The sequence below is a fragment of the Elaeis guineensis genome, chromosome 14 (assembly GCF_000442705.2).
Source record: "Elaeis guineensis isolate ETL-2024a chromosome 14, EG11, whole genome shotgun sequence".
Taxonomy (NCBI): domain Eukaryota; kingdom Viridiplantae; phylum Streptophyta; class Magnoliopsida; order Arecales; family Arecaceae; genus Elaeis; species Elaeis guineensis.
In genome coordinates this window covers 68,485,057-68,508,371 of record NC_026006.2, presented here as the reverse complement: position 1 = coordinate 68,508,371, position 23,315 = coordinate 68,485,057, and the positions used below count along the sequence as shown (strand labels likewise).

At 47.2% G+C, this 23,315-nt stretch overlaps 2 protein-coding genes and 1 non-coding gene across 3 annotated transcripts in view; 2 read left to right on the top strand and 1 right to left on the bottom strand.

Annotated features, from left to right (window-relative positions):
- On the bottom strand, window positions 1–81 carry TRNAL-CAG (transfer RNA leucine (anticodon CAG)). Its single transcript has one exon. It is a non-coding gene; the product is annotated as a tRNA-Leu (tRNA).
- A 2,086-nt stretch (window positions 82–2,167) lies between these two features.
- Window positions 2,168–7,684, top strand: LOC105056916 (E3 ubiquitin-protein ligase SDIR1). The gene is made up of 9 exons (XM_010939286.4): window positions 2,168–2,404; window positions 2,723–2,851; window positions 2,969–3,026; window positions 3,126–3,178; window positions 3,278–3,506; window positions 3,707–3,842; window positions 4,008–4,059; window positions 6,632–6,757; window positions 7,332–7,684. The coding sequence occupies exons 2-9, from the start codon at window positions 2,774–2,776 to the stop codon at window positions 7,455–7,457; spliced, it is 858 nt and encodes a 285-aa protein (XP_010937588.1). The 5' UTR covers window positions 2,168–2,404; window positions 2,723–2,773; the 3' UTR covers window positions 7,458–7,684.
- Window positions 7,685–9,490: 1,806 nt separating this feature from the next.
- LOC105056917 (uncharacterized) overlaps window positions 9,491–23,315 on the top strand; it is a 60,273-nt gene continuing 46,448 nt past the window's right edge. The window contains exon 1 of the mRNA XM_010939289.4: window positions 9,491–9,649. Within this exon, the coding sequence (XP_010937591.2) occupies window positions 9,549–9,649 (101 nt within the window). The 5' untranslated portion in view covers window positions 9,491–9,548. The remainder of the gene's footprint in view (window positions 9,650–23,315) is intronic.

The following is a 23,315-nucleotide window of genomic DNA, read 5'->3' as shown; positions in this document are numbered from 1 at the left end:
TGTCAAGAATGGGATTCGAACCCATGCCCTTTCGGACCAGTACCTGAAACTGGCGCCTTAGACCAACTCGGCCATCTTGACTTTGTTGTGGTTGTTGTATAAAGAACGGTGTAGAAGCATAGATCGTTTTAACACCAATAGCGCCATCATCCAATTGTATCACCTTAAATCCCGCTGCACTGGTATTAACTATTAACCTCATAATTTCATACCATTCTCTTCATATAATCAAGATAGAGGTGAACGTAAACCAACATCAAGAGATAGGTTTTAAATCTTTTTATTTTCAATGACTCTATAGGCCAATAGATCTCAAAGAAATTATGCTATGCCTAACTTATGTCTAGGTTGATCTATGAAAGAAACCCCTCTTCCAGCTCCTATATACACGTTTCTTCTTCTCAATTGGAAGATAATTGCCAAAAGAGAGTTTCTAAGAGATCACATGAATCCTTGTCTTGTTTCAATTTGAATTCTTCTCGTTAATACAACATATTCTTCTTTGTTTTTGTTTTATTTTTTTGTTTTTTTTCGCTTTCGTATTTGTTGATTCTTTCCTCAAGCAATTTCTTTTTCTTTTGCTTTCTATATGGATACATATATTTGATGGCAAAAATTAGGCAAGAGAAGTCCAGAGCTTTTTCAATCTTCAAATCTCTTCCTAGTTTGATACCTTGAAGTCGCATGTGTATTTAATTGTTTTATTTTTTTGGAAAACCGGAATGAATGCATAGAGTGCTGATTAAAATATGTGGATCCAGTATCTAGATTAAGGCGAACACTTTAATAATTCTATTCAATCAAATCAACTTAAAAATTGAAGTTCTCCTATCACAACGGGGTACTGTGCCTGGCTTTAGTGATCGAGATACAATGTCAATATATATGTTTGAAGTCAAGATTGGATTTCTGTCAAGACAAAGTTCGAATCATGCTCTTTTATATGTCAATAATCATTTATAAGGCTCCATCACAATCATTTAGTGACCGCCACAAGAGAAAGTTTAATCCATTTTATAACCAAAAATTGATCCAACATGAGTTCTGAATGTGAAGGAGTTGGCTGGATTTTAAAAGACGTAACCTACAAGTTCCCCATTACAATATTTGCTAATTTGGGTAAATTTATACGCATCAAGAATTTGTAATCAACTATTTTGGTACAGGAAATTATATTACATATTTGTTTATATAATGATATTAAAAATATATAATATTTTGTACACAACTCATAATAAAATATTCAAAAGTATGTAATAAATAATTAAAACTCAAAAATCATGGTTAAATAACCAAATATGAGCCGGCTCTGCTTTCTAATAGACTCGTTTGGTTGGCGGAAAGTGGAGGGGAGAAGAGGCATTTTTTGAGGAGTGAAGAAAGTGCCTTTTGTTTGGTTAAAGTTTTAAAAGAAGAAAGAGAGTAGAAAAAATATTTTTCATTAGAAATCACTTTCCACGTTCATGGAAAGTGGAAACCTACGAAGAAGATGAGTTTTGATACTTCGTAATATGAAAAGTAGTAGTATTTTTTTTTCTAAATTTTTTTTTAAATTTATAATTAAAATTTAGTAAAATATCAATAGATGGTTAAGATGAAATACTGAATAGTAATATAATATAATATTAATATTATCTTAATATTCATATAAATATTTATTATATTTTAATATTTTTTAATATAATATTTTTATTAATATTAATATAATATTTATACTAATATAATATCTATTTATATCTATATTAATAAATTTATTATATTAAAATATTCATATTATATTATAATATTAGTATTATATTAATACAATAAATTATTATGGCCTAATATTATATTATAATATATTTATATTAATATAAATATAATATTTATTTTATATAAAATTTATATATAAAAATATATGATTTTATATCTATTAAGAATATAATAGATATTTTATATAATTTTTTTAAAAAAATAAATATTTTTTTGAATATAAATTATTTTATAATAAATTATTTTTTTATGATGAATTAAATATGCGCGAACCAAACGAGTCCATAACGTTAATTGCGGTTGCTTCTGACCGGACGCCTTCTAGAGCCGTGGATGTGCGGGTAGGTAACATGAAGTCACCGGACCGGCGTCCGGGGTATAAATTTTTGTCTCCGTGTTTTAGCCACTAAACTTCTGTTATTTTTAACCCAGCCGTCGGATCTATTAATTACCGGAGAGCCAAAACTTCTAACGCGTCGGCTTTCCCTTCTGTCCTCGCCTTCGTGTCCTGCTCTCTCTTTCAAGGCAAGAAGAGGCATTGCTTTCTCGCTCGCTTTTGAAAAAGGCAAAGAGAAAGAAGAGGAGATCAATTCACTCTGCGATAGATCCGTTCCTGTTGAAGAAAACAATTGAACTACTCTTCGATCCTTGGGTAAGTCCAGTCCTCGTTGATCTTCTCGAATTCGTTCTGTAATCACCCTATATCTGATTTGAAGCTTCTAGGGTTTCTGCTAGAAATATTCTGGAACTTTTCTAAGCCCTAATTGTTTTAATAGTCTTTTCTGGCGCAATATCTTTGTATCGCTAGAAAATTCCGAAACATCGGTTGCTTGAGATCATAGCGGGGCGATTATTTTAACCCAAGAATTTTGAGAATTATCAAATTTTGAATGGCATTGTGTTCTTTCGAGCCTTCTAGATCCGAACTTTGTGAGAAAATTCACAGAAATTTGTTTCTTATTCTCTCTAGGTGCTATTCTGGGAAAGGGATTTTTGAAGGTGGTTGTTACTATCTGGCGTCATGAGTTTTGTATTTCGAGGAAGCAGAGCAGACATCGAGAGTGGGCTCCCAGGGTTCATCCCAGAGAGGCGCACTGCGGTACATCGCTTGACGTCTCTTTATTATTATTGTTATTATTATTTTGCATCTTTAAATCCTTCAGTTTCTTGACGTAGAATATTATAATTTCTGACCAATTTCTTGATTTGGTTTCAGCGTATGCATCCGGTTGGTCGGCCTGTTAATACCAACTCCATGGCTTTTCTTGTCACTGGTATTGATTTGGCTTCTGTCAGTAATGGAGTTTGAATGCTTTAATTTTAGTTTTGGATTCAATGACTGTCTGATTTCATCTGTATTATCATTTTTGCAGTTCTTTTGCTGTTTACGATATTGAATTCGCATCATATGTCACCAAACTTTCTGGTATTCTTTCAATCATAGCATGCGCTACATGAGCTTTTCTTTTAACTTGCTGAATACGACACTAAAGATATTTTATTTGTGGCTACGTTGTGGTTGTAGCTTTGGCTAGCGTTGGGAGTGTTTTTGATGGCCACCAGCCTGAGGATGTATGCCACATGCCAGCAACTCCATGCCCAAGCCCAAGCTCATGCTGCAGCTGCCAGTGGCTTGCTTAGGCATACTGAGGTGCGGCTGCATGTGCCCCCATCCATAGCCTTTGCAACAGGAGGGCGATTGCAAAGCCTTAGGCTCCAACTTGCGCTTCTTGACCGGGAATTTGATGATTTAGGTATCACTTCATGTCATATTTGGCTTCTCGATTCAAGATAACTGCTGTTATGTTGGATGAAGCTCCTTCACTTGGTCTGAGCTAGCTAGCTCTCTTTATATGTATATATATATATATATAATATATATATATATATATATATATATATTGGTTGTTTGGAAGAGTTTCTGCACTAATCACTGAAATTCATCATCTTACAGATTATGATGCTCTGAGAGAACTAGATGCTGATAATGCTTCTGAGTCTCCTTCTATGAGTGAGGAAGAAATTAATGCTCTTCCTATACACAAGTACAAAGCTAGTTCACAGAAGGGTTCTTCCTCAAGCCGACAAAGGCAAGATAGGATAATTTTTCTCCATATTCTTACACTATTATTTTTTTTCACTCTTTAAGTGGTTTGTCTTCTACCTTGCTTCAGCTGAATTTTGGTTTGATCTGCTGAAATCAAAGTAATTCAAGAGAAAAAAATTGTTCAAATATGATTTTTTTTGTTGAACAGTGATAGATCATCACTGCAACAGGCATCATCATCTTCTGCATCTGCAGCTGAGGTTAGTCGTTTCCTTGTAATGTCACTATAACTTTCACACATAATGTTGTTTATACATCTGCATTATTGCTTGTCTCCTACAGAAAATTTTAGGAGTTAATTTTGGATTTTCTTCATATTTTAGTAACATGAGATATTTCAGAGTACTATCACAAAGTTCAGAAAAATTGTGCGTGTAAATAATTCATTGATTTGATGCATACAGATGCGGATAAGGACTTTGCCTTTTGTTATAACTCACCAGTGACCAAAACAAGTTACAAAGTAATCATTCGGCTGTTGTTGATGATGATATTATCTGCATTCATGAGTTATTACAATTGTTCTTAAACTTGGGGTGCGTTTGGATACCTTTAGTCGGGGTCAAAGTTTTAAATCCTGGTGGAATGGGGACCGGCTGTCCTGTCCAACGGGGAGAATAGAAGAAACTAGAAAGTGACAAAGAAAGAAAAGAAAGAAGAAAAAAAAGGAGAAAAAAAGGAAGGAAAGAAAGAAAAAGAAAAGAAAGATAGAAAAAAAGTAGAAGAAAAGAAACAAAGGAAGGAAAGAAGGAAAAGGTAAAGAAAGACTAAGAAAAAGAAAGAAAGGAAATGAAGAAAGAAGGGAAAGAAAGAAAAAACATGAAACAAAGGAAGAAAGAAATAAAAGAAAGAAGGGGAGAGAAAAGTAGGGTACATTTTAGGATGCTCGAATTGGGTCGAGACTGGATGGGAAAGCAACGCATGCCATTCTATGGAGAAACTAGGTCGCCCTATCCCATGTGATTTATAATTTTGGTTGGAGGTACATGTGGTTGTAGTTGCTACATTTGCAACCACATTTCTAGTATTTGGTTCAATGGGTTTGCAGTTGTAGTAAAATAAAATCTTCTGTCTTGTTGTACTATTAAAGTAGGATTAATTATGCATCTACCAACCATTGTCCTTGTCGGGACAATAAGAATGCCTCTAAAGCCTTTCCCAATTGCAGTAGTTTGTCTTACAGCAAATTCCGCCATGAGAAAAGTACCATAAAAGGGCTCAAAACATGCCTTTCAATTTACAGGACTGTGGTTAACTTACAGCTACCCAAATATTGGAAAAGGGCCACCTCCTGCTGCCAGAGTTCGCATACACCCAGTTGCAGTATCCAAACTACCTTGGAAAGAGTGTTTCTCTTGCAAATCAACACCTCATAATTAACTTGAATATATCCCAGTTATTATCTGCTGCCAACCCGAGCTTGAATTTGCTAAAAGATATTCTTGTTTTGGGGGTTTGTCTGTGTGCACGCATTGTGGGTAGAATGTATGAGGTTCAGGAACATAAGATCTGTCAACATTTTCTGCTAGGGAAATGGTTGCAGCCATTGGGTGTGGAAGGATTCGTGAGGAAATTCTTGTGTAGTAGATGTAATGAACGGGGCTTGGATATTATCTTTAGGCCCGAGCTTTGCAATGGAAGTTGCAATATTAACGCAGCATATAAAATTTAAGGGACATAAGGTGAACAAAGCAGGCAGTAAACTATGGGGAAAAATGGAATGCAGCTCCTACCAATCCTAGTTCTTGAGAAAAGTGTCCTAAAATTTGGAGTAGATGGTGGAATACCTTGTTATGGAGGATGGCAATGGTAAATTAGTTGGATTGCAAGAATTGGTGGTGAGGCTGAGAGAAACTTTAACTTAGTTGATGGAGTTGAAACACTTGGCGATAAAATGATAGTGTCTTTCTTTCTCTGACATCATTTATGACCTTTAGTTGTTTATGGGTTTTTAATTGCTGTATTAGTTCTTGCATTTTGTGCCTTTCCATTTTCGAATATTCTAAATTTGATGATAGCAAGAACAATGGCTTTCTTGTAGCAATATCATCTCAGGCCTCTTGTTAGTTTGAGGCTGATAACTTCAAATTAACTTTTCGGGCCACTGCCTCCTGTCTATTAGTTCAAGTTTTTGTGTCAGTTGACCAAAAAAAAAAAAAAACTGGCTTTGTCAAAATGATGATTATTAACTTTCAAATTGATTCATAATTTGTATATTTTTAATTTATAATTCTGCTTTATCAGACTGAACATCAAAAGTACAAACATAGTAATGATTCATAACCATTGCCTGGATATGATTCTGGAAAATTGCACTGCATTCCTCCATTGGCAAGTGGCACTGGTTTGTTCATTGACATTATTGTTCTTTCCCAAAGTGTCAATTCGTGCCTAAAAGGGAAATTTGCCTTGTTTTGACCCCTCAACAAGGGAAAGAAAAAGAATGCTGGTTAAACATGAATTCATCTGAATCAAACATTGATCCCGCTTAGTCATTCATATCATAATATGCATTAGAATTATATTTCTTGCCTTTTGTCTAGCATGGGTCTTATTCAATGAAATTTCTTGTTTACTTTTTGGAGATCTCCAATTTTCATTGCATAGAATTATTACTTCAACTCTTTAATTTCTATCTGAATGTGAACTTCTAGTCCTTAAAAATTATAAATTTTAATACATGTATTGTACTTTAGTTGAAATTGGTATATTGAAAGCTGCATTTTCTCCTAGTGTTGTGCCGTTCTGATCTGTTTAACTATTGCCAAGCAGAGGAAGCAGGACTGTGTCAAAGCTGATGGGAGTGTGAAAACCTCTGAAGATGAACTGACATGCACTGTCTGCTTGGAGCAAGTTAATGCAGGAGAACTGATAAGAAGTTTACCCTGCTTGCATCAGGTAATTGCTATTGATAGCTTGCCAGATTTAGATGGCATTTTAATTATTAATGTTGAAGGTACATTTTTAAATTGTCTTGCCAAGATCTTGAAAAAGAAAAATATTGGTCGAATTTTCGGTTGATTGTTTTAGCTAGAACTCTACCGAACCTATGTGAATTCAAAATTTTTCATTTCATTCCTGGAAGAGTTCTATAATTTGTCTAAATTCAGAGTATGCTGCTCATATATATATATATATATATATATATATATATATATATATATATTTATTGCTGCATGTGATCCTCCTATGCTCTTTGATCTAAACCTTCATTCTCTCTTCACAATATTTTCTTAATTGTACCTACAACGAATCCAGGCTTTGGTGAAGCTGTTTTAATACTGAAGCAACTATCAACTTAGTTACTATTACCAGTGTATCTTTTACTGGACTGCTTAGTTGATTGAAGTTGAAAATTTTCTTTCTGAAGAGTTACCTTTCGAGTGAAATGGCAGAAAATAATATGTGCATCATCTGATCTGACTCATGGTTTACTGCCATTTTGTCTGAAGCATTATACTTTCTTTTGCAGTTTCATGTGAACTGTATTGATCCATGGTTGCGCCAGCAAGGCACATGCCCTGTCTGTAAACATAGAGTGAGTTCAGGTTGGCGTGAAAGTGGTGACGGTGAAATGGATGCTTCTTATATGGTTTAGTACATGAATACACCCTTTTGGTATCGATACTGGATGCATAAGAGCATGTGGCCAATATGTATTAGGTATGATACGCACTTGTATGAACATCCCGTGCACAGTGTAGCTATAAGTGGCTCCGGGCCTCTTCAGTCTGTATCTGGCCAGAATATAGGTGGGTTACATCGTTGCATTAACAACTGTATTAGATGACTATTTGGTAATTTAGTCAAGAATTCTTCTTGAAACTTTATTTTTGCACTGTTGTGATGGATGGATGCCAATGCACAGGTGCAGGCAGGATATAGTAGGTTCTCAGTTCTACCAGCTTTTAATTTACCTGATCTCGCCCAGGTTCGGTCCAAGCCCTTGCGATTTTCACCAATAATGTCTCGCTACTGTTGGAGTCTGATGTTGCAATAGCAGCTCATGTTACAACCTTCACTTATATTATACATCATAAGGCGTGCGTTATATGCATTTCAGGTGTGTATATGAAAATGAGGTTGCTTGATCGATATGAACTGTTGTTTTTCATCAGCATGGTCCAAAATAGGTATTTTAATCCATATAACTTATCTAATGTATACTTATTCTTTCATCAGCTTGCCCCATATTTGGTGATTTAATCCATATGAAATATTTAATGTACATTTATTCCCGATCGAGGGTGCGTACTTTTTGAAGCCATAACTAGCGAGCTTATGATCAGAATATTTCATGGAGTTCTAGAATGGCTATAAGGGACCGACCGGTGAACACGGACTATTAACATATTGATTCCCTCCCACTTCTCTATTGGCGCCCTCTCCTCATCTCCGGCTGCCGCCATCATCCTCCCTCTCCGCTGCAGTCCCCTCCAAACCGTCACCGTCCTCTACCCTTCCCTTGCTGCAGTACCCCCAATTCTCCGTCAGGCAGAGCTATACAATTTTCTGCTGTGCAAAATACGCATCAGAGGAGGTTTCGACATCTTGGGTACTTGTCATAAAGAACCCAATAACACCATCCAGCTACTTTTTGCATCTTCGCACATCTTCTTTAGAAGTCTGATTTTTTTTTTAAAGAATTATCATTAGAAAATATAAAATAAAAATGAGCCCAAAAGAGTTGCAGATGAGTGATGGCATAGCCTTGTACAAATTATTGTGGCACTCCATGAAACCATATGCAATATGAAATCAACAACAGCAGAAGAATAAAAGTAAAAACAAAAAAAAAAATGTTCTCATCTAGTTCAAATTGGGTGATGCATAGGATTTCAGAGATTAAAATGTAAATATAAAAAAAGGATAGGAATCAGAATACAAATAAGGAAGATTATGAGGACTGATCTATAAAAATTCTATATTTTATTGATCCGTCTTTAGATCTTTAGCTAACCTGCATTTGTCTATGGATTGAAATATTACCTAGGTCTATGGGTCTTAATAATCATAATTAAACTTTTTGTTTGTGAACTTTTAGATGCCATTACGGAAGACAATCGTTTCCGGCACATATGAATAACGTTATAACAGCCACCATCATGGAGTCGGATAGAATGCATTATAGTTCTTTTTTCTTAATACCGGACGCTCAATGCACATAACGTAAAACTAGTTCGTAACATGTGGAGTAACAATTTGAGTCATTTAGATGTTTCTTTTTTCTTTTTTTTCTTTTTTTTTTTTGAATATACTTGAATATACGAACTCCGCAAGGTGACTTGATGATTACATGTTTTTATAGATTGTCTGGTATGATCATTATTTTTGTTGTCGGATGGTGCAGCTTTGTTTGGATTTAAAAAAATAAAAATAAAAAATGAATTTTGAAAGAAAAAATTATTGTATTGAAGAAACATCACCAATTATAAATATGAAATTATTCGTGTTAGCCATTATCCTGTTCCCGTTATTGCTACTCTCGTGCAAACAGGATACCTATTGGGAAAGGTTCGGATAAGCCGCGCGCGTCTTGCAAGATATGCTGCTACATGTAACTTAGCAAAACATGGGACTCAGCACCTTGGCTGGCGGCACGTGGCGGTGTCTTGCGATCTTTGACGCAAAGCCTTCCCCCTCCAGTGACCTTTCCTAATGTTCAGAAAAAAGCCAAGACAGCAAATAGATGGAGAGCAGGGGAATCCAAAATCCGCCGGGGTTCGATCGACTTCTTCTCGGAGGCGCGATGATGGACGAAGGAATCGGAAAGCCTCCCCTGATTCCCAGGTTCGCTTCGTAAATTTCTCTTTCCCGGCACTTCCATCTCATGTTTCTTCTTCCTTCTTTAGATGAATGGATTGCTTGTGGTTTTGGTTTAAAAAAAAAAAGAAAAAAAAAGAAAAGAGTGTCAGACACTTGATCCACTTTAAATTTCTACTTCTGCGCTTGCTTGATTTCATAAACATCGGTGGGATGTTGGATTTTTCTCCCCTTTTTTTTTTTTCGAAAAAGGAAACACTTAACCAGTCCTTTCATTGGTAATAATGTTTGCTTGCTTGCTCAATTGATACATCAGGGGGCCCTTCTCTGGCTTCGTTCTTATAAAACTATGTCGCCGAAATCCTTGTCAGTCCAGTTTTCCTTGATTCATGCTCATCAGATCACTTGGAATTACCTGCTCGTGCTAATACGCAGTTGCGTGATATCTATCATGTCGCTGGGGATTACATCCTTCGATGTTACCTCAACTTGTTTATCAGCATTGGATTGGATTTTCATCAAATATTATAAATCTATAAAATTTTATAATGGTCCTAGCTGTGAACAATTAATTATCTTCTCTGTTGAGCCAACTTCAAGATTCGTTCAGATGCTAAACGTATCTTATCTGTTCACCTCCTACCTTTCATTTATCTTCCATGCCATGCGGTAGGATGTTTTACTTCTGTGGCTGTTCTGACGAAGTCCTTGAGGCCATGACAAAGTTCTTGCATATAGAGGATCCATTAGAGGAATATGTTTTGTTCGATGGTTCTCTCATTGCTTAAGATGGCTGGTTGTCTCGTTCTTCCATTGTTTTGCTTATGTCATGTAAATTGTTTTCACAAGCATTGTATTTTATGGCAAATCTTATTCTTGGAAACCAGCGCTCTATGAGCTCCTAATTTCGTCAACTTTGGGTGGTGAGAGGGGAAGTTTAACGGTTGATTTGAAGAATTTGCACTGAGTTTTGGAAGGAAATGACTTTCACAGGGCTGCAGCATAGATCGTTGCTATATTTATTGAATTTTCTCTTACCGGTAGGAACACTTTGAGGAAGTGGGGTTGCAGTAATATAGGTACTCTGTGCTACAATTAGCTTCACTCTTCCAACAAAAATCATGTCTGGTGCCTAAAACTTCTCTCTTGTTCTCTTGTTTAGTTGTTTTGTTGGTTTTGCTTTCTTTTGAAATCTCTCTTTCCTGCTTTATGACAAACTCTGATGATGATTAGGTCTTGTAGCCCGAAAGATTGCTCAAACTTAATAGAGAAAGATAAGATATGGAGGATAACTCAATGATGCAGGATCCTCTGCGGTACCCCTTTTTGCTCCTAAGGGCTGTACCACTCTCGATAGCTGCTACGTCATCCATCTTGGAGACAGATAGTTGTCCCTCGTCTGAGGAGTGGGTAGTGAATGGCAGCTGTCCATCTCCAAGATGGATGATGCGGCGACTATCCTAGGTGGTACATCCTTTGGTGGTGCAAAGGTGCACAACAGAGGATCTGAACACTAACTCAATTTGATTCCTCATAACCTGTTTTCAAAAGGCCAAGTACAAGGCTATTATAGAGTACAAAGAAGCTTATTCCTACATTCTATAATTAGTTTTCTACTTAATAACTGCTTAATTTAGTGCTAGTCAGGACTTCTTTGATTAATATTCTAGAAGGCATCTTCATTGTCCTTAAGAACAAGTTTGGCATCTGAGTTAGCTAAGTAATATATATCAAATAAATCGAAAGAACGTGCAGAACATCCTTGAATTGAATGAACCTGAAAAATATGAAGTTTGAAATGTCCAAAGTGTGCGTTGTAATTCCATTTTCATTACTTTCCTTGAGTAATGCTTGAATTATACCAGTCAATTAGTACCTGTTGAAGGCAGTCCCAAAATGTTGGTGTCAAACTTGCCTAGGAAATCTTAACATATCTTAATCATGGTTTTTAGCTCATAAAAACACCATTTCTAATAGTTTTCCATTTGATGCATTGTGCACCTTAGTCATTTTAAGAAACGCCTCTCTCTCGCATACACATGTGGCATGAGATGAGGAAAGCGAAAGAAAACTCAAACTTTGAAATGACAAGCACTGTCATAGAAGTTTATAAAATGAATATTTTTCATTAGGATCAAATATTCATGTTAAATATTCAGTTCATGACTATGCACAATTTATTGGGAGTTGTAGTTTCTTTGTGGAAGAGACACTGTTGTTCTTTCTCTTTGTCAATGTTTTATGTTTCATTCTAAAAGTTCATGTTGGGGAATACCCGCCACCGACCGACTGCCGGAGGGCCCGACCGACTGCCGTAGGGCCCGACCGACTGCCGTAGGGCCCGACCGACCGGAGGGCTCGACCGACCCGACCGCCCGCCCGCCTGGCGGCCTGACCGCCTCCGTTGGACGACTCCGACTGGCCGATAGGCCGACCGATCGTCGGTCGGTGCGACCGACTGACGGATGCCATCAGCGGCTAACCGCCGGCCGTCCAACGGCCCATCGCCGACTGGGGGTATGTCGGGCGTATCCATCCCGACCGACTGAACCTCGAGGTTATATGGCCGACTTACATGAAGCTCGCCGACCGATGGAGGGCCCGACACCACTCGGCTGGCTACCGACTTTAGGTCGGTCGGCTCCTCCAACCACCGTACAGCTGTCAGACGTCGTCAGCTCTGACACGGACATGCGGCACAGTTACCTAGGGGTATTGTCCCGCCGAGAGCCGGGTCAACCCTGGTGATTAGACGGCTACACGGCGACATGACGTTTTCACGGCGGCTCTGACAGCCCACAGTGAGTTGACAGTTCCTCACTTGTCCGCGCCATTAATGACGGCGCCATACCTAGCTCCACTATATATACCGGGGAAGGCAACAGTGCAAAGGATCGATCCGCTCCGTCTCTCCCAAAAACGCAGGCTCGCTCCTCCCTCTCTCTCTCTCTCTCTCTCTCTCAGAGCTCTCTGTCTGCATTTCACTGTTGCCCAGTCACCTCTCTGACTTGACCGTCGGAGGGTCCCTGCCGGAGCCGCCTCCGGTCAGTGCGGACCTCCTTTTGCAGGTGCACGCTTCCCGGCGATCGGACGACGAGGCGATTGGCCGCAACAGATTGGCGCGCCAGGTAGGGGGACAGCATGACAAAGACAAGAGCTCAACGATCGAGAATCACTGGGTCGGCAAGGCGCTCTTCCCGCGGGAAGAGGCCTCCCCGCCACCACCGGCGGCGGAGCCTAGCTCTCCGCGCCCTGCAGTGACCACGGAGGCGCAGATTGCGGCCATTGTACGGCAGATGACCGTACTGACCGACGCAGTCAAGAGCCTCCAGCAGCCACCGGCGGCCCGACCTATGCCTTCCAGGAGCAGCCGCCGCCGACCGTGCCGATCCCTGTCGCCTCCGTGCGAGCGCCCCCAACAGCGCTCCCACGGAGAAGAGGAGGGACGACCACGGCGCGACGACCGACGGTCCCCGCGGCCCTCTCCTTCCCGTTGGAACGGGCAAGGAAGGAGAAGCGGCCGCACACACCGTCGGCCTCTCCCTCAGAATTTCCGGAGGCTCCACCCCTGGGGTCTCCCAGCATCGACGAGCGGACGACTACGAGCGACGGTTCGAGGAAATCGACCGCCGACTCGCCCAACTGCAGATGGACGGTCAGAGGTCTTCGAACGACGTCGACTTCCAGACCGCCCAACCTCTCTCCCGACTGGTCCTCGACGAGCCGATTCCCAGTCGGTTCAAGATGCCGCACGTGGAGCCATACGACGGTTCCACCGACCCAGTCGACCACCTCGAGAGCTACAAAGCTCTCATGACGATTCAAGGGGCAACCGACGCTCTTTTCTGCATCGGCTTCCCCGCTACGCTCCGCAAGGCTGTCGGGCTTGGTACTCCGATCTTCGATCGGGCAGTATCCATTCCTTTGCGCAGCTCGAGCACTCGTTCGTGGCCCATTTCAGTACCAGCCGGAAGCCGCCGCGAACGTCGGACAGCCTTTTCTCCCTAAGCAGGGAGAAAACGAGACGCTCCGACACTTCGTGGCGCGATTCAACGCGGCCACGCTCGAGGTCCGGGACCTCAACGAAGACATGGCTGTTTCAGCCATGAAGCGGGGCCTGAGGTCGTCCCGATTTACTTATTCTCTGGACAAGACCCTCCCCCGAACATATGCGGAGCTACTGGAGCGCGCATACAAGTATATGCGCGCGGACGAAGGAGCGTCCGACCGACGCTTGGTCAGCCCAGAGGTCCGAAGGAGAAGCGGAGAAAAGGTCGGGAACCCGCCGAACCAAGCAAGACCCCGACCAATAGTCGGCTTTCTCCATCCCGACAGATCCAAAAATCGCCCCATCGACAGACTCCGAGGCCGGTGCGTCCCAGGTATGACTCCTACACTCCTCTTTCCGCTCCCCGTGCGCAGATCCTGATGGAGATCGAGGGAGAAGAATACCTGCGACGGCCTCCGCCTCTGAAGGCAAAGGGCCTCGACCATCGGAAGTACTGTCGGTTCCATCGGAGCCACGGCCACGACACCGAGCGGTGCATCCAGTTGAAGGATGAGATCGAAAATCTCATCCGCCGGGGGTATCTCGGCAAATTCCGGAGGGGTCCGCCGACCCAACCGATTGCCGATCGACGCCCCCAGCCGACTGAAGAGGCGCCGACTAACCAGCCGACGGTCGGAGTCATCAACATGATCTCCAAGCGGCTGGGACCGGGGACGTCTACAGGAGGGGAGCCGACGAAAAGGCCACGCCCGGACGACGTAATCACCTTCACAGAAGACGACGTCCGGGGCATCCAGACTCCCCACGACGATGCTGTTGTTGTGTCGGCGACAATAGCCAATTATGATGTAAAACGAATTTTTGTTGATAATGGAAGTTCGACAAATGTTTTGTTTTACTCGACCTTCTCCCGAATGCGACTGTCCACTGACCGACTTAGGAGGATCCCAGTGCCCCTGATCGGCTTTGCCGGAGACACCGTCACGACAGAGGGAGAAATTACCCTGCTCGTGACGGTCGGTACCGAACCACGGCAAAGCACAATCTCCCTCACTTTCGCGGTCGCCCAAGTTCCTTCGGGCTACAACGCCATACTCGGACGACCCGGATTGAACGCCTTCAAGGCGATCGTCTCGACGTACCATCTCCTTGTTCGATTCCCGACCAAAAACGGAGTCGGGGAGATGCGCGGAGATCAACAGCTCGCTCGCCGATGCTTCCAAATCTCCGCTCAAAGCGACGGGACGAAGGATCCTCTGACAATCGACAAACTGGACCAAAGGGAGGGGGAAGAACGGGGTTTGCCCGCCGAGCAGCTCGAGGCAATCCCGATTGGAGAAAATTCCGACAGAAAAGTTTGGGTCGGGTCTCAATTGCCCGACACCGAACGTCATCGACTGGCGGAGCTGCTGACGGCCAATGCCGACATATTCGCTTGGTCGGCAGCAGATATGTCGGGCATCCCTCCAGAAACTATTACTCACCGACTCAACATCGACCCGACGATGAAGCCGGTGAGGCAGAAGAAAAGGTCCTTCGCCCCAGAAAGGCAGAAGGCCATCGACGAAGAAGTGGACAAGCTACTCGAGGCGGGCTTCATTCGGGAATCTACGTATCCCGACTGGCTCGCCAATGTCGTCATGGTCAAGAAAGCCAACGGGAAGTGGAGGATCTGCATCGACTATACCGACCTCAACCGAGCCTGCCCGAAGGATAGCTTCCCACTTCCGAAGATCGACCAGCTGGTGGATGCGACGTCCGGATTTCGACTGCTCAGCTTCATGGATGCCTTCGCCGGGTACAACCAGATTCGGATGGCGTCTGAAGACGAGGAGCACACCGCGTTCGTAACTCCCAAGGGCCTCTACTGTTATCGGGTGATGCCCTTTGGATTGAAGAACGCCGGCGCCACCTACCAGCGACTCGTCAATAAGGTCTTTAAAGACCAGATCGGGCGTAACATGGAAGTGTACGTGGACGACATGCTGGTAAAGAGCACGCAGATCCCGGACCATGTTCGGGATCTCTAGGAGACCTTCTGCACCCTCCGACTACACCGAATGAAGCTCAACCCGACCAAATGTGCTTTTGGGGTGACCTCAGGGAAGTTCCTCGGATTCCTCGTTTCTCAGAGAGGGATCGAGGCCAACCCTGAGAAGATAAAGGCAATCCTCGACATGCGTCATCCGAACACCAAGAAGGAGGTCCAACAGCTGAACGGAAGAATCGTTGCTCTTAGCCGATTCATTTCCCGGTCAGCTGAAAGGTGCCTCCCGTTCTTCAAGACTCTGCGTCAGGCGAACGGCTTCTCTTGGTCGGATGAGTGCGAACAGGCCTTCGAAGACCTGAAAAGGTACTTGGCTTCCCCGCTGCTGCTCGTAAAGCCGCAAGTCGGGGAAACCTTGTATCTCTACTTGGCCACATCTTCCGAGGCGATCAGTTCGGTGCTTATTCGGAAAAACGAGTGCCGGACTCATCAGCCCGTCTACTACACCAGCAAAGTGCTCTACGGTGCCGAAGCCAGATACTCGGAGACTGAAAAGATGATTTTCGCCCTGACCGTCTCCGCGCAACGGCTTCGACCATACTTCCAGGCCCACGCCATCGTGGTACTCACCAACCGGCCCCTGAGGGCCATACTGCGCCGACCCGACACATCCGGACGACTCGCTAAGTGGGCGATGAAGCTTAGCGAGTTCGACATTCAGTACCGGCCAAGGCCTGCCTTGAAGGCCCAGGTCCTGGCCGACTTCATCGCCGAATGCCCGACGACCGACCTAGGGTCGGGAGCTGAAGGCCCGGGACGAGATTCGGTCTCTGAGCTAGACCCGATCTCCACCTGGGTACTCCACATCGACGGAGCCTCCAACGCTCAGGGAAGCGGGGCCGGGCTCCTGCTCACGAATTCGGATGGGGTAGTCGCCGAATACGCCCTCCGGTTCGACTTCAAGGCCTCCAACAATCAAGCCGAATACGAGGCACTCCTCGCGGGCTTGAGGATGGCGAAGGAGCTGGGCATCGACAGCCTCCGGGCATTCTCCGACTCTCAGCTGATCGTGGGGCAGGTCAAGGGCGACTTCGAGGCGCGAGATCCGACCATGGTCAAGTATCTTCAGAAGGTGAAGGACCTCGTGGCACGCCTCGAGTATTTCGAGATCTCCCACATCCCCAGGACGGAGAATGCCCGCGCCGATGCTCTCTCCAGACTGGCAACGTCGGCCTATGACTCTTTGGGCCGGACGTTCGTCGAAAATCTCCAGCAGCTGAGCATCGATCGGGTCGAAGAGGTGCAGCAGCTAACGTCCGAACCAAGTTGGATGGACCCGATCGTTCAGTACCTGACCGACGGGACCAGTCCCGAAGATCCCGCGGAGGCCAAGCGACTCCGATGGTCGGCATCGCAATATGTGATCATGGACGGCCGACTCTACAAAAGGTCATTCTCCCTCCCTCTGCTCAGGTGCTTGGGGCCATCCGACGCCGACTACGCTCTCCGAGAGGTTCACGAAGGAATTTGTGGGAATCACTTGGGGGGCAAGTCCTTAGCCTTCAAGGTCTTGCGACAAGGCTACTACTGGCCAACCATGAAGAAGGATGCGGCAGAGTTGGTCCGAAGGTGCAAGCCATGCCAAAAGTATGCCAATATTCAGCACCAACCGACCAGCCAAATCGCTCCCATTATCGCTCCGTGGCCCTTCGCTCAGTGGGGAGTCGATATTCTCGGCCCATTCCCACCGGCATCGGGCCAGAGGAAGTTCATCGTTGTCGCCATCGACTACTTCACAAAGTGGGTCGAAGCCGAACCCTTGGCGCAGATCACCGAGCGGAAGATGGAGGACTTCATCCAAAAGTCCGTCATCTTCAGGTTCGGATTGCCACACACCATCATCACCGATAACGGACGGCAATTCGACAACCAAGACTTCAGAGACTTCTGCGCCAGGTTCCACATCCGCCACCGACTAATTTCAGTCGGGCACCCACAGTCCAACGGTGAGGTTGAGGTGACCAACCGAACCTTGCTCCATGGACTCAAGACCCGACTGAACGAAGCCAAAGGTCTCTGGGTCGACGAGCTGGGCTCCGTTCTGTGGGCTTACCGAACGACCCCCCGCGTCCCGACCGGGGAGTCGCCGTTCAGCTTGGCCTACGGGACGGAGGCGATGATCCCGCTCGAGATCGGCCTACCCTCTTCAAGGGTCGAGCAGTATCAAGAGCCAGACAACTTCGAGAGTCGGAGGGCCGACCTAGACCTCCTCCCCGAGCTGCGAGACGAGGCTCAAATTCGAATGGCCTCGTACCGACAGAGGGTCGCCCGGTACTACAACGCCAAGGTCAGACCAAAGTTCTTCAGGCCTGGCGACCTAGTCTTGAGGAAGGCAGAAGTGTCGAAGCCCTTGGACCAAGGGAAGCTGGCTCCCAACTGGGAAGGACCCTACAAGGTTGCAGACACCTTCGGGCCGAGAGCCTATCGGCTGGAGACCCTTGAGGGGAAGCCCATTCCCCGAACTTGGAACGCCGACAATTTGAAACTGTATTATCAGTGAATTTTGTAACTCCATTGTCGGAATACAAATTCAGTTTGAAAAATCGGAGTTCTAACTCTTCGACTAGCAATCGGCGCTCAGCCCCGACGTATCGACGTGGACCTGGCACCGACGATACACCGGTCCCTTACCGATGCATCTACAATGACGGGAGTCAACACTCCTTCGACGATTCGTCGGACCTTCACAAGGGCCGACGGACTCTTATGAACGGGAGTTACACTCCTTCGACTTTCGGCAACACATCCGCCCAAAGGCCGATGCAGCTGTTGCGATGGGAGTTCATACTCCTTCTACGGTCGAATTTTCGGGCAGAATCCATCGGCCGATAGGCCGACCGGGCCCCGACCGAAGAAAGGCCAAAAGCCCACGTGACTATTGTCGCGACTTCCGACCAGGCTACGGCCGGTCGAGGGATATTTGGCTTACCACCGTCTATCACATGACGCGACCTTAGTCGCACCCACTACTTGCCGATCTATTTTCGGCCGGCTGAACGACATTCGGCTTGCTACCGTCTGTCGGAGGATACAGGACCCGACGCAGGAGAGTGGGGACCCGACTTACTATCGTTCCCCGACATTGCGGCGCAAATGATCGACTAAACGCATCTATGGAAGTCTGACTCCCTAACCTTTACCAGGTTCGGTCGGCTCCCGACTCAATAGATGCACCCGACCGACGACTTCGACTATTGGAAGCCGACCTAAAGTCGGGACCCATTCTACTTTCGGGGCTGCGCAAGCTGTCGGAGTCCTACCGACTCACGTGAGTTAGTGGCTTGCCTAAGTTAGCGACTAAAGTTCGACATCACAGCTATAGTCGGCATTACAAACAGGAAGAAAGAAGAAAAAGTTTCATTCGTTGATAAAAAGAAATTACAAAGTCGGGTCGAAGCCCGATTACATGTATTTTCAGAAAACGAAAAGTAAAGACAGTCGACAGGACCGATCATCCGTCCTAGTCGATCTCTTCGACCGACGGAGGATCGGGGATGATCGGCGTCTCGGCCATAAGCGGCGCTGGGTCGGCCGCCGAAGGATGGGCTTCGGTCGGCAAAGGAACTTCGGTCGGCACCTGCTCCGGGACGGCCTCCTCCACCACGATGACGCCTCCCGACGGCTGGTCGGCCATCTCTTCCGTTCCTTCTCCTTCGACCCCTTCCTCCTCGGCTAGCGGCGGGACGATGCGGCTGACGTCCAACTCCGGGTACAAGGCGTGGACGGCGTCCCGACCGTCCTCGAACCCGACCCGGTATGAGGCGAAGCCCGATTCGAGCATCTCCTCCCGGTATCGGTCGGAGGACCGGAAGTCCTCCACCGCCCGATCGGCCGACTCCCTCGCCGACCTTGCCTCCTCCTCAGCACGGGCAAGCTCCTGCCTCGCCGATTCCGCCTCGGCCTTAGCCATTTCGGCGTCGACCTGGGCGATGGACAACTCCTCTTCGGCTTTCGCAAGTTTCCCCAGGCCAGCTCGAAGTTGCTCGCGCTCACCTTGGAGTTCGGCGGTGGCACCATCCCGTTCACGGCGAAGGCGGCGTACGGCCCGACCTTTGTGCTTGGCCTCCTTTTGGGCCGACCGGAGTTCAGACCCGAGCCGGGAGACCTCGTCGACCAACTTGGCCTCCCGGTCGGCCGCTTGCTAAAGTTGGTCGGCCAGCATTGCCCTCTCAGCCTCGGCCGCCGCCGACTTCTCCTTGAAGGCTGCCCGAGCGTTGCCGAACCTTCGGTATCCGGCCTCCAGTTCGGAAATTGTGAAGATCAGCTGCCGGCGGAAGGAAGCTTCGTCAGAATCGCATGATAAACAAAGTTCCTAAGGAAAATTTCTAAGGAAGAGAGGACCCGAAGCTTACCTCGATCATCGCGGGTAGGACCGAGACAGCATCTCGGTCACCTGCCGAGTTCGCAGCAACCCCACGTCGGTTGGGAGGAGGATTCCTTGGCACAACCTCCTCGCAAGATCGTGGTCGGCCAACGCCGACGCACCCTCGGGGTAGTAGGCGCTCGGAGGCATCGACCGGCCCCCGACCTATCCTCTTCCGTGGGCTCCATCGGGGACTTCCCCCGATCCGCTGCCCCGACCGACGGGACTGGCAGCGACGGGACGCTGGAGTTTGACCCGGCGCCTCCCGTTGCGCCAACGGACGCCGCCGGACGATGTTCGGTTTCCCGAACGTCATCCGGCTCCACCCGCGTAGGCGAAGACACCGATACTCCTTCGGCCGCCTCCTCAGTCGGCCTCTCCTCGACTTGGACCGTCGGAACCGCAAGAGCTATGACCAGCTCCGACTGGTCGGTTGCCGACGACTCAACGATCGGCGGGACTGGGGTTGGCTTCTTTGCAGGACGCGAAGGGCCGGCCCCCGATGCTGGCCTCTTCCTCTTGACGAACTGCCGAATCTCGGCATCCGTCGGCCTCATCCTCGGTGGTGTCTCTGCAATACCGACAAGAGAGTTAAAGGCTGGACCAAAAACGACCAAAAGATGGACAAAAAGAAAAGCCGGAGGATCGGGCGATACCTATTCGGGGGACCAGACTTAAGCCGGCGTCATAGAGAGCTTGTTCGGTACCGACATGTCCTTCAGTCGGTGGAAGTCCTCCCGGTCGTCCGCATCCACCCGACTGTTGTCGTTGGCCTCTGTTCGGGTATACCCCAACGAGAAGGAAAGCCCCAAGAAGAAGAGGAGGAAACAAAGAAAAACTGGTTCTTCCATCCATGAATGGACGATGGAAGACCAGTTATGAAAGCGAGACCCTTCCGGGGGTTGAAGAGCCACCACCCTCGGGCTTTAGGGTGGGGTCGGAGCACAAAGAAGGCCCGGAAGAGCGAAACGCGGGGGGTTGGTCGGCAAGAGCTGACACAACAGCGCGAAAGAAATGATTAACCGAACAGAGTTCGGCGCCAGTTGCGCCGGACAGAGTCCGTAGTAATCAAGCAGATTCCGGACGAACTCCGGAATCGGAAGTCGAAGACCCACGCGAAGGTCTTCAACGTACAGCGCCAGATCGCCAAGCGGAGGGTTGTTGACCCGACCGCCGGCCCCTGGAGCGGAGAGCCGAAACTGCTCCGGGATGCGATAGTGCTCCCGAAGCTGATCGACTTCGGCCCCGAAAGCGAGGAGGCCTCATCTTCCGGAGCCGATCGGGAGTCGTCGGTCGGGTTCCCGACCGAGCTCCCTGGGTCGGTTTCCTGGTCATTATGCAGGACCGAAAGAGAAGAAAGGAAGGAAGGAGGAGGAGGGACACGAACCGGATGGACCCTCCGCAAGCGAAGAAGAACTCTGCCGCGACGACTGAAAAATCGCCCGGACAGAGTTTCCCCAGCGAAATGTTGCAAATGTGGGTCAGGGTCCGGGGGTCCTATATATATAGGGCCGACCGACGGCCGAGATCCTTCCGCGCCGACCGAAGACCTGCAGATGCGCACGCGTGGCGCCCCCGGTTGGCGGAAGATTCGGCGCGCCCCGCCCCGGGACGGCCGCACCGCCCGCATTAAATGCCGGAGGGGGCGCCGGCCAACCACCTTGACACGCGGGGCGCGGCCCTGCATTCACGCGCCCGCACCGGTTCGCGTTCCCGATGGGACGCCTGACAGCGGCCCTCTCTCCCGCGATCGGCGCCGAATATCCGATCGACTGACGCCGTATCGTCCGGCGCCCGATCTTCTGACACCGACGCAACGACTGACAACGACAAGACGTGGCGTCTGACACCTGACGCCGATATGACTTCTGACATTGACTGGACGACCGGATCGCTGGGCATTTACGAGGCGTCTGACATCGGATCATCCGACAGTACGGTCGGATCTACACATGCGACAAATCCACTCCCAGTCGTCCGGGATTGCTGCCCGAATGGAAGCCTCGGCCAACCCACCACCCGACTTGGGAGTGGAGGGGGGCAACTGTTGGGAATACCCGCCGACCGAACCGACTGCCGGAGGGCCCGACCGACTGCGAGGCCCGACGACCGGCCGACGACCGGAGGCCGACCGACCCGACGCCGCCCGCCGGCGGCCTGACCGCCTCCGTTGGACGACTCCGACTGGCCGATAGGCCGACCGATCGTCGGTCGGGCAACCGACTGACGGATGCCATCAGCGGCTAACCGCCGGCCGTCCAACGGCCCATCGCCGACTGGGGTATGTCGGGCGTATCCATCCCGACCGACTGAACCTCGAGGTTATATGGCCGACTTACATGAAGCTCGCCGACCGATGGAGGGCCCGACACCACTCGGCTGGCTACCGACTTTAGGTCGGTCGGCTCCTCCAACCACCGTACAGCCGCCAGACGTCGTCAGCTCTGACACGGACATGCGGCACAGTTACCTAGGGGTATTGTCCTGCCGAGAGCCGGGTCAACCCTGGTGATTAGACGGCTACACGGCGACATGACGTTTTCACGGCGGCTCTGACAGCCACAGTGAGTTGACAGTTCCTCACTTGTCCGCGCCATTAATGACGGCGCCATACCTAGCTCCACTATATATACCGGGGAAGGCAACAGTGCAAAGGATCGATCCGCTCCGTCTCTCCCAAAAACGCAGGCTCGCTCTTCCTCTCTCTCTCTCTCTCTCTCAGAGCTCTCTGTCTGCATTTCACTGTTGCCCAGTCACCTCTCTGACTTGACCGTCGGAGGGTCCCCGTCGGAGCCGCCTCCGTCAGTGCGGACCTCCTTTTGCAGGTGCACGCTTCCCGGCGATCGGACGACGAGGCGATTGGCCGCAACATCTATCATGTCGCTGGGGATTACATCCTTCGATGTTACCTCAACTTGTTTATCAGCATTGGATTGGATTTCATCAAATATTATAAATCTATAAAATTTTATAATGGTCCTAGCTTGAACAATTAATTATCTTCTCTGTTGAGCCAACTTCAAGAGCGTTTCAGATGCTAAACGTATCTTATCTGTTCACCTCCTACCTTTCATTTATCTTCCATGCCATGCGTAGGATGTTTTACTTCTGTGGCTGTTCTGACGAAGTCCTTGAGGCCATGACAAAGTTCTTGCATATAGAGGATCCATTTAGAGGAATATGTTTTGTTCGATGGTTCTCTCATTGCTTAAGATGGGCTGGTTGTCTCGTTCTTCCATTGTTTTGCTTATGTCATGTAAATTGTTTTCACAAG

What these genes read in the sequence shown, in the direction of transcription:
- LOC105056916 (XM_010939286.4), top strand. Translation starts at nt 2,774, where the DNA reads ATGAGTTTTGTATTTCGAGGAAGCAGAGCAGACATCGAGAGTGGGCTC. An exon ending in CATGGCTTTTCTTGTCACTG is followed by an intron (nt 3,027 to 3,125) that starts GTATTGATTTGG and finishes TCATTTTTGCAG; the next exon opens with TTCTTTTGCTGTTTACGATA. An exon ending in CTTCTGCATCTGCAGCTGAG is followed by an intron (nt 4,060 to 6,631) that starts GTTAGTCGTTTC and finishes ATTGCCAAGCAG; the next exon opens with AGGAAGCAGGACTGTGTCAA.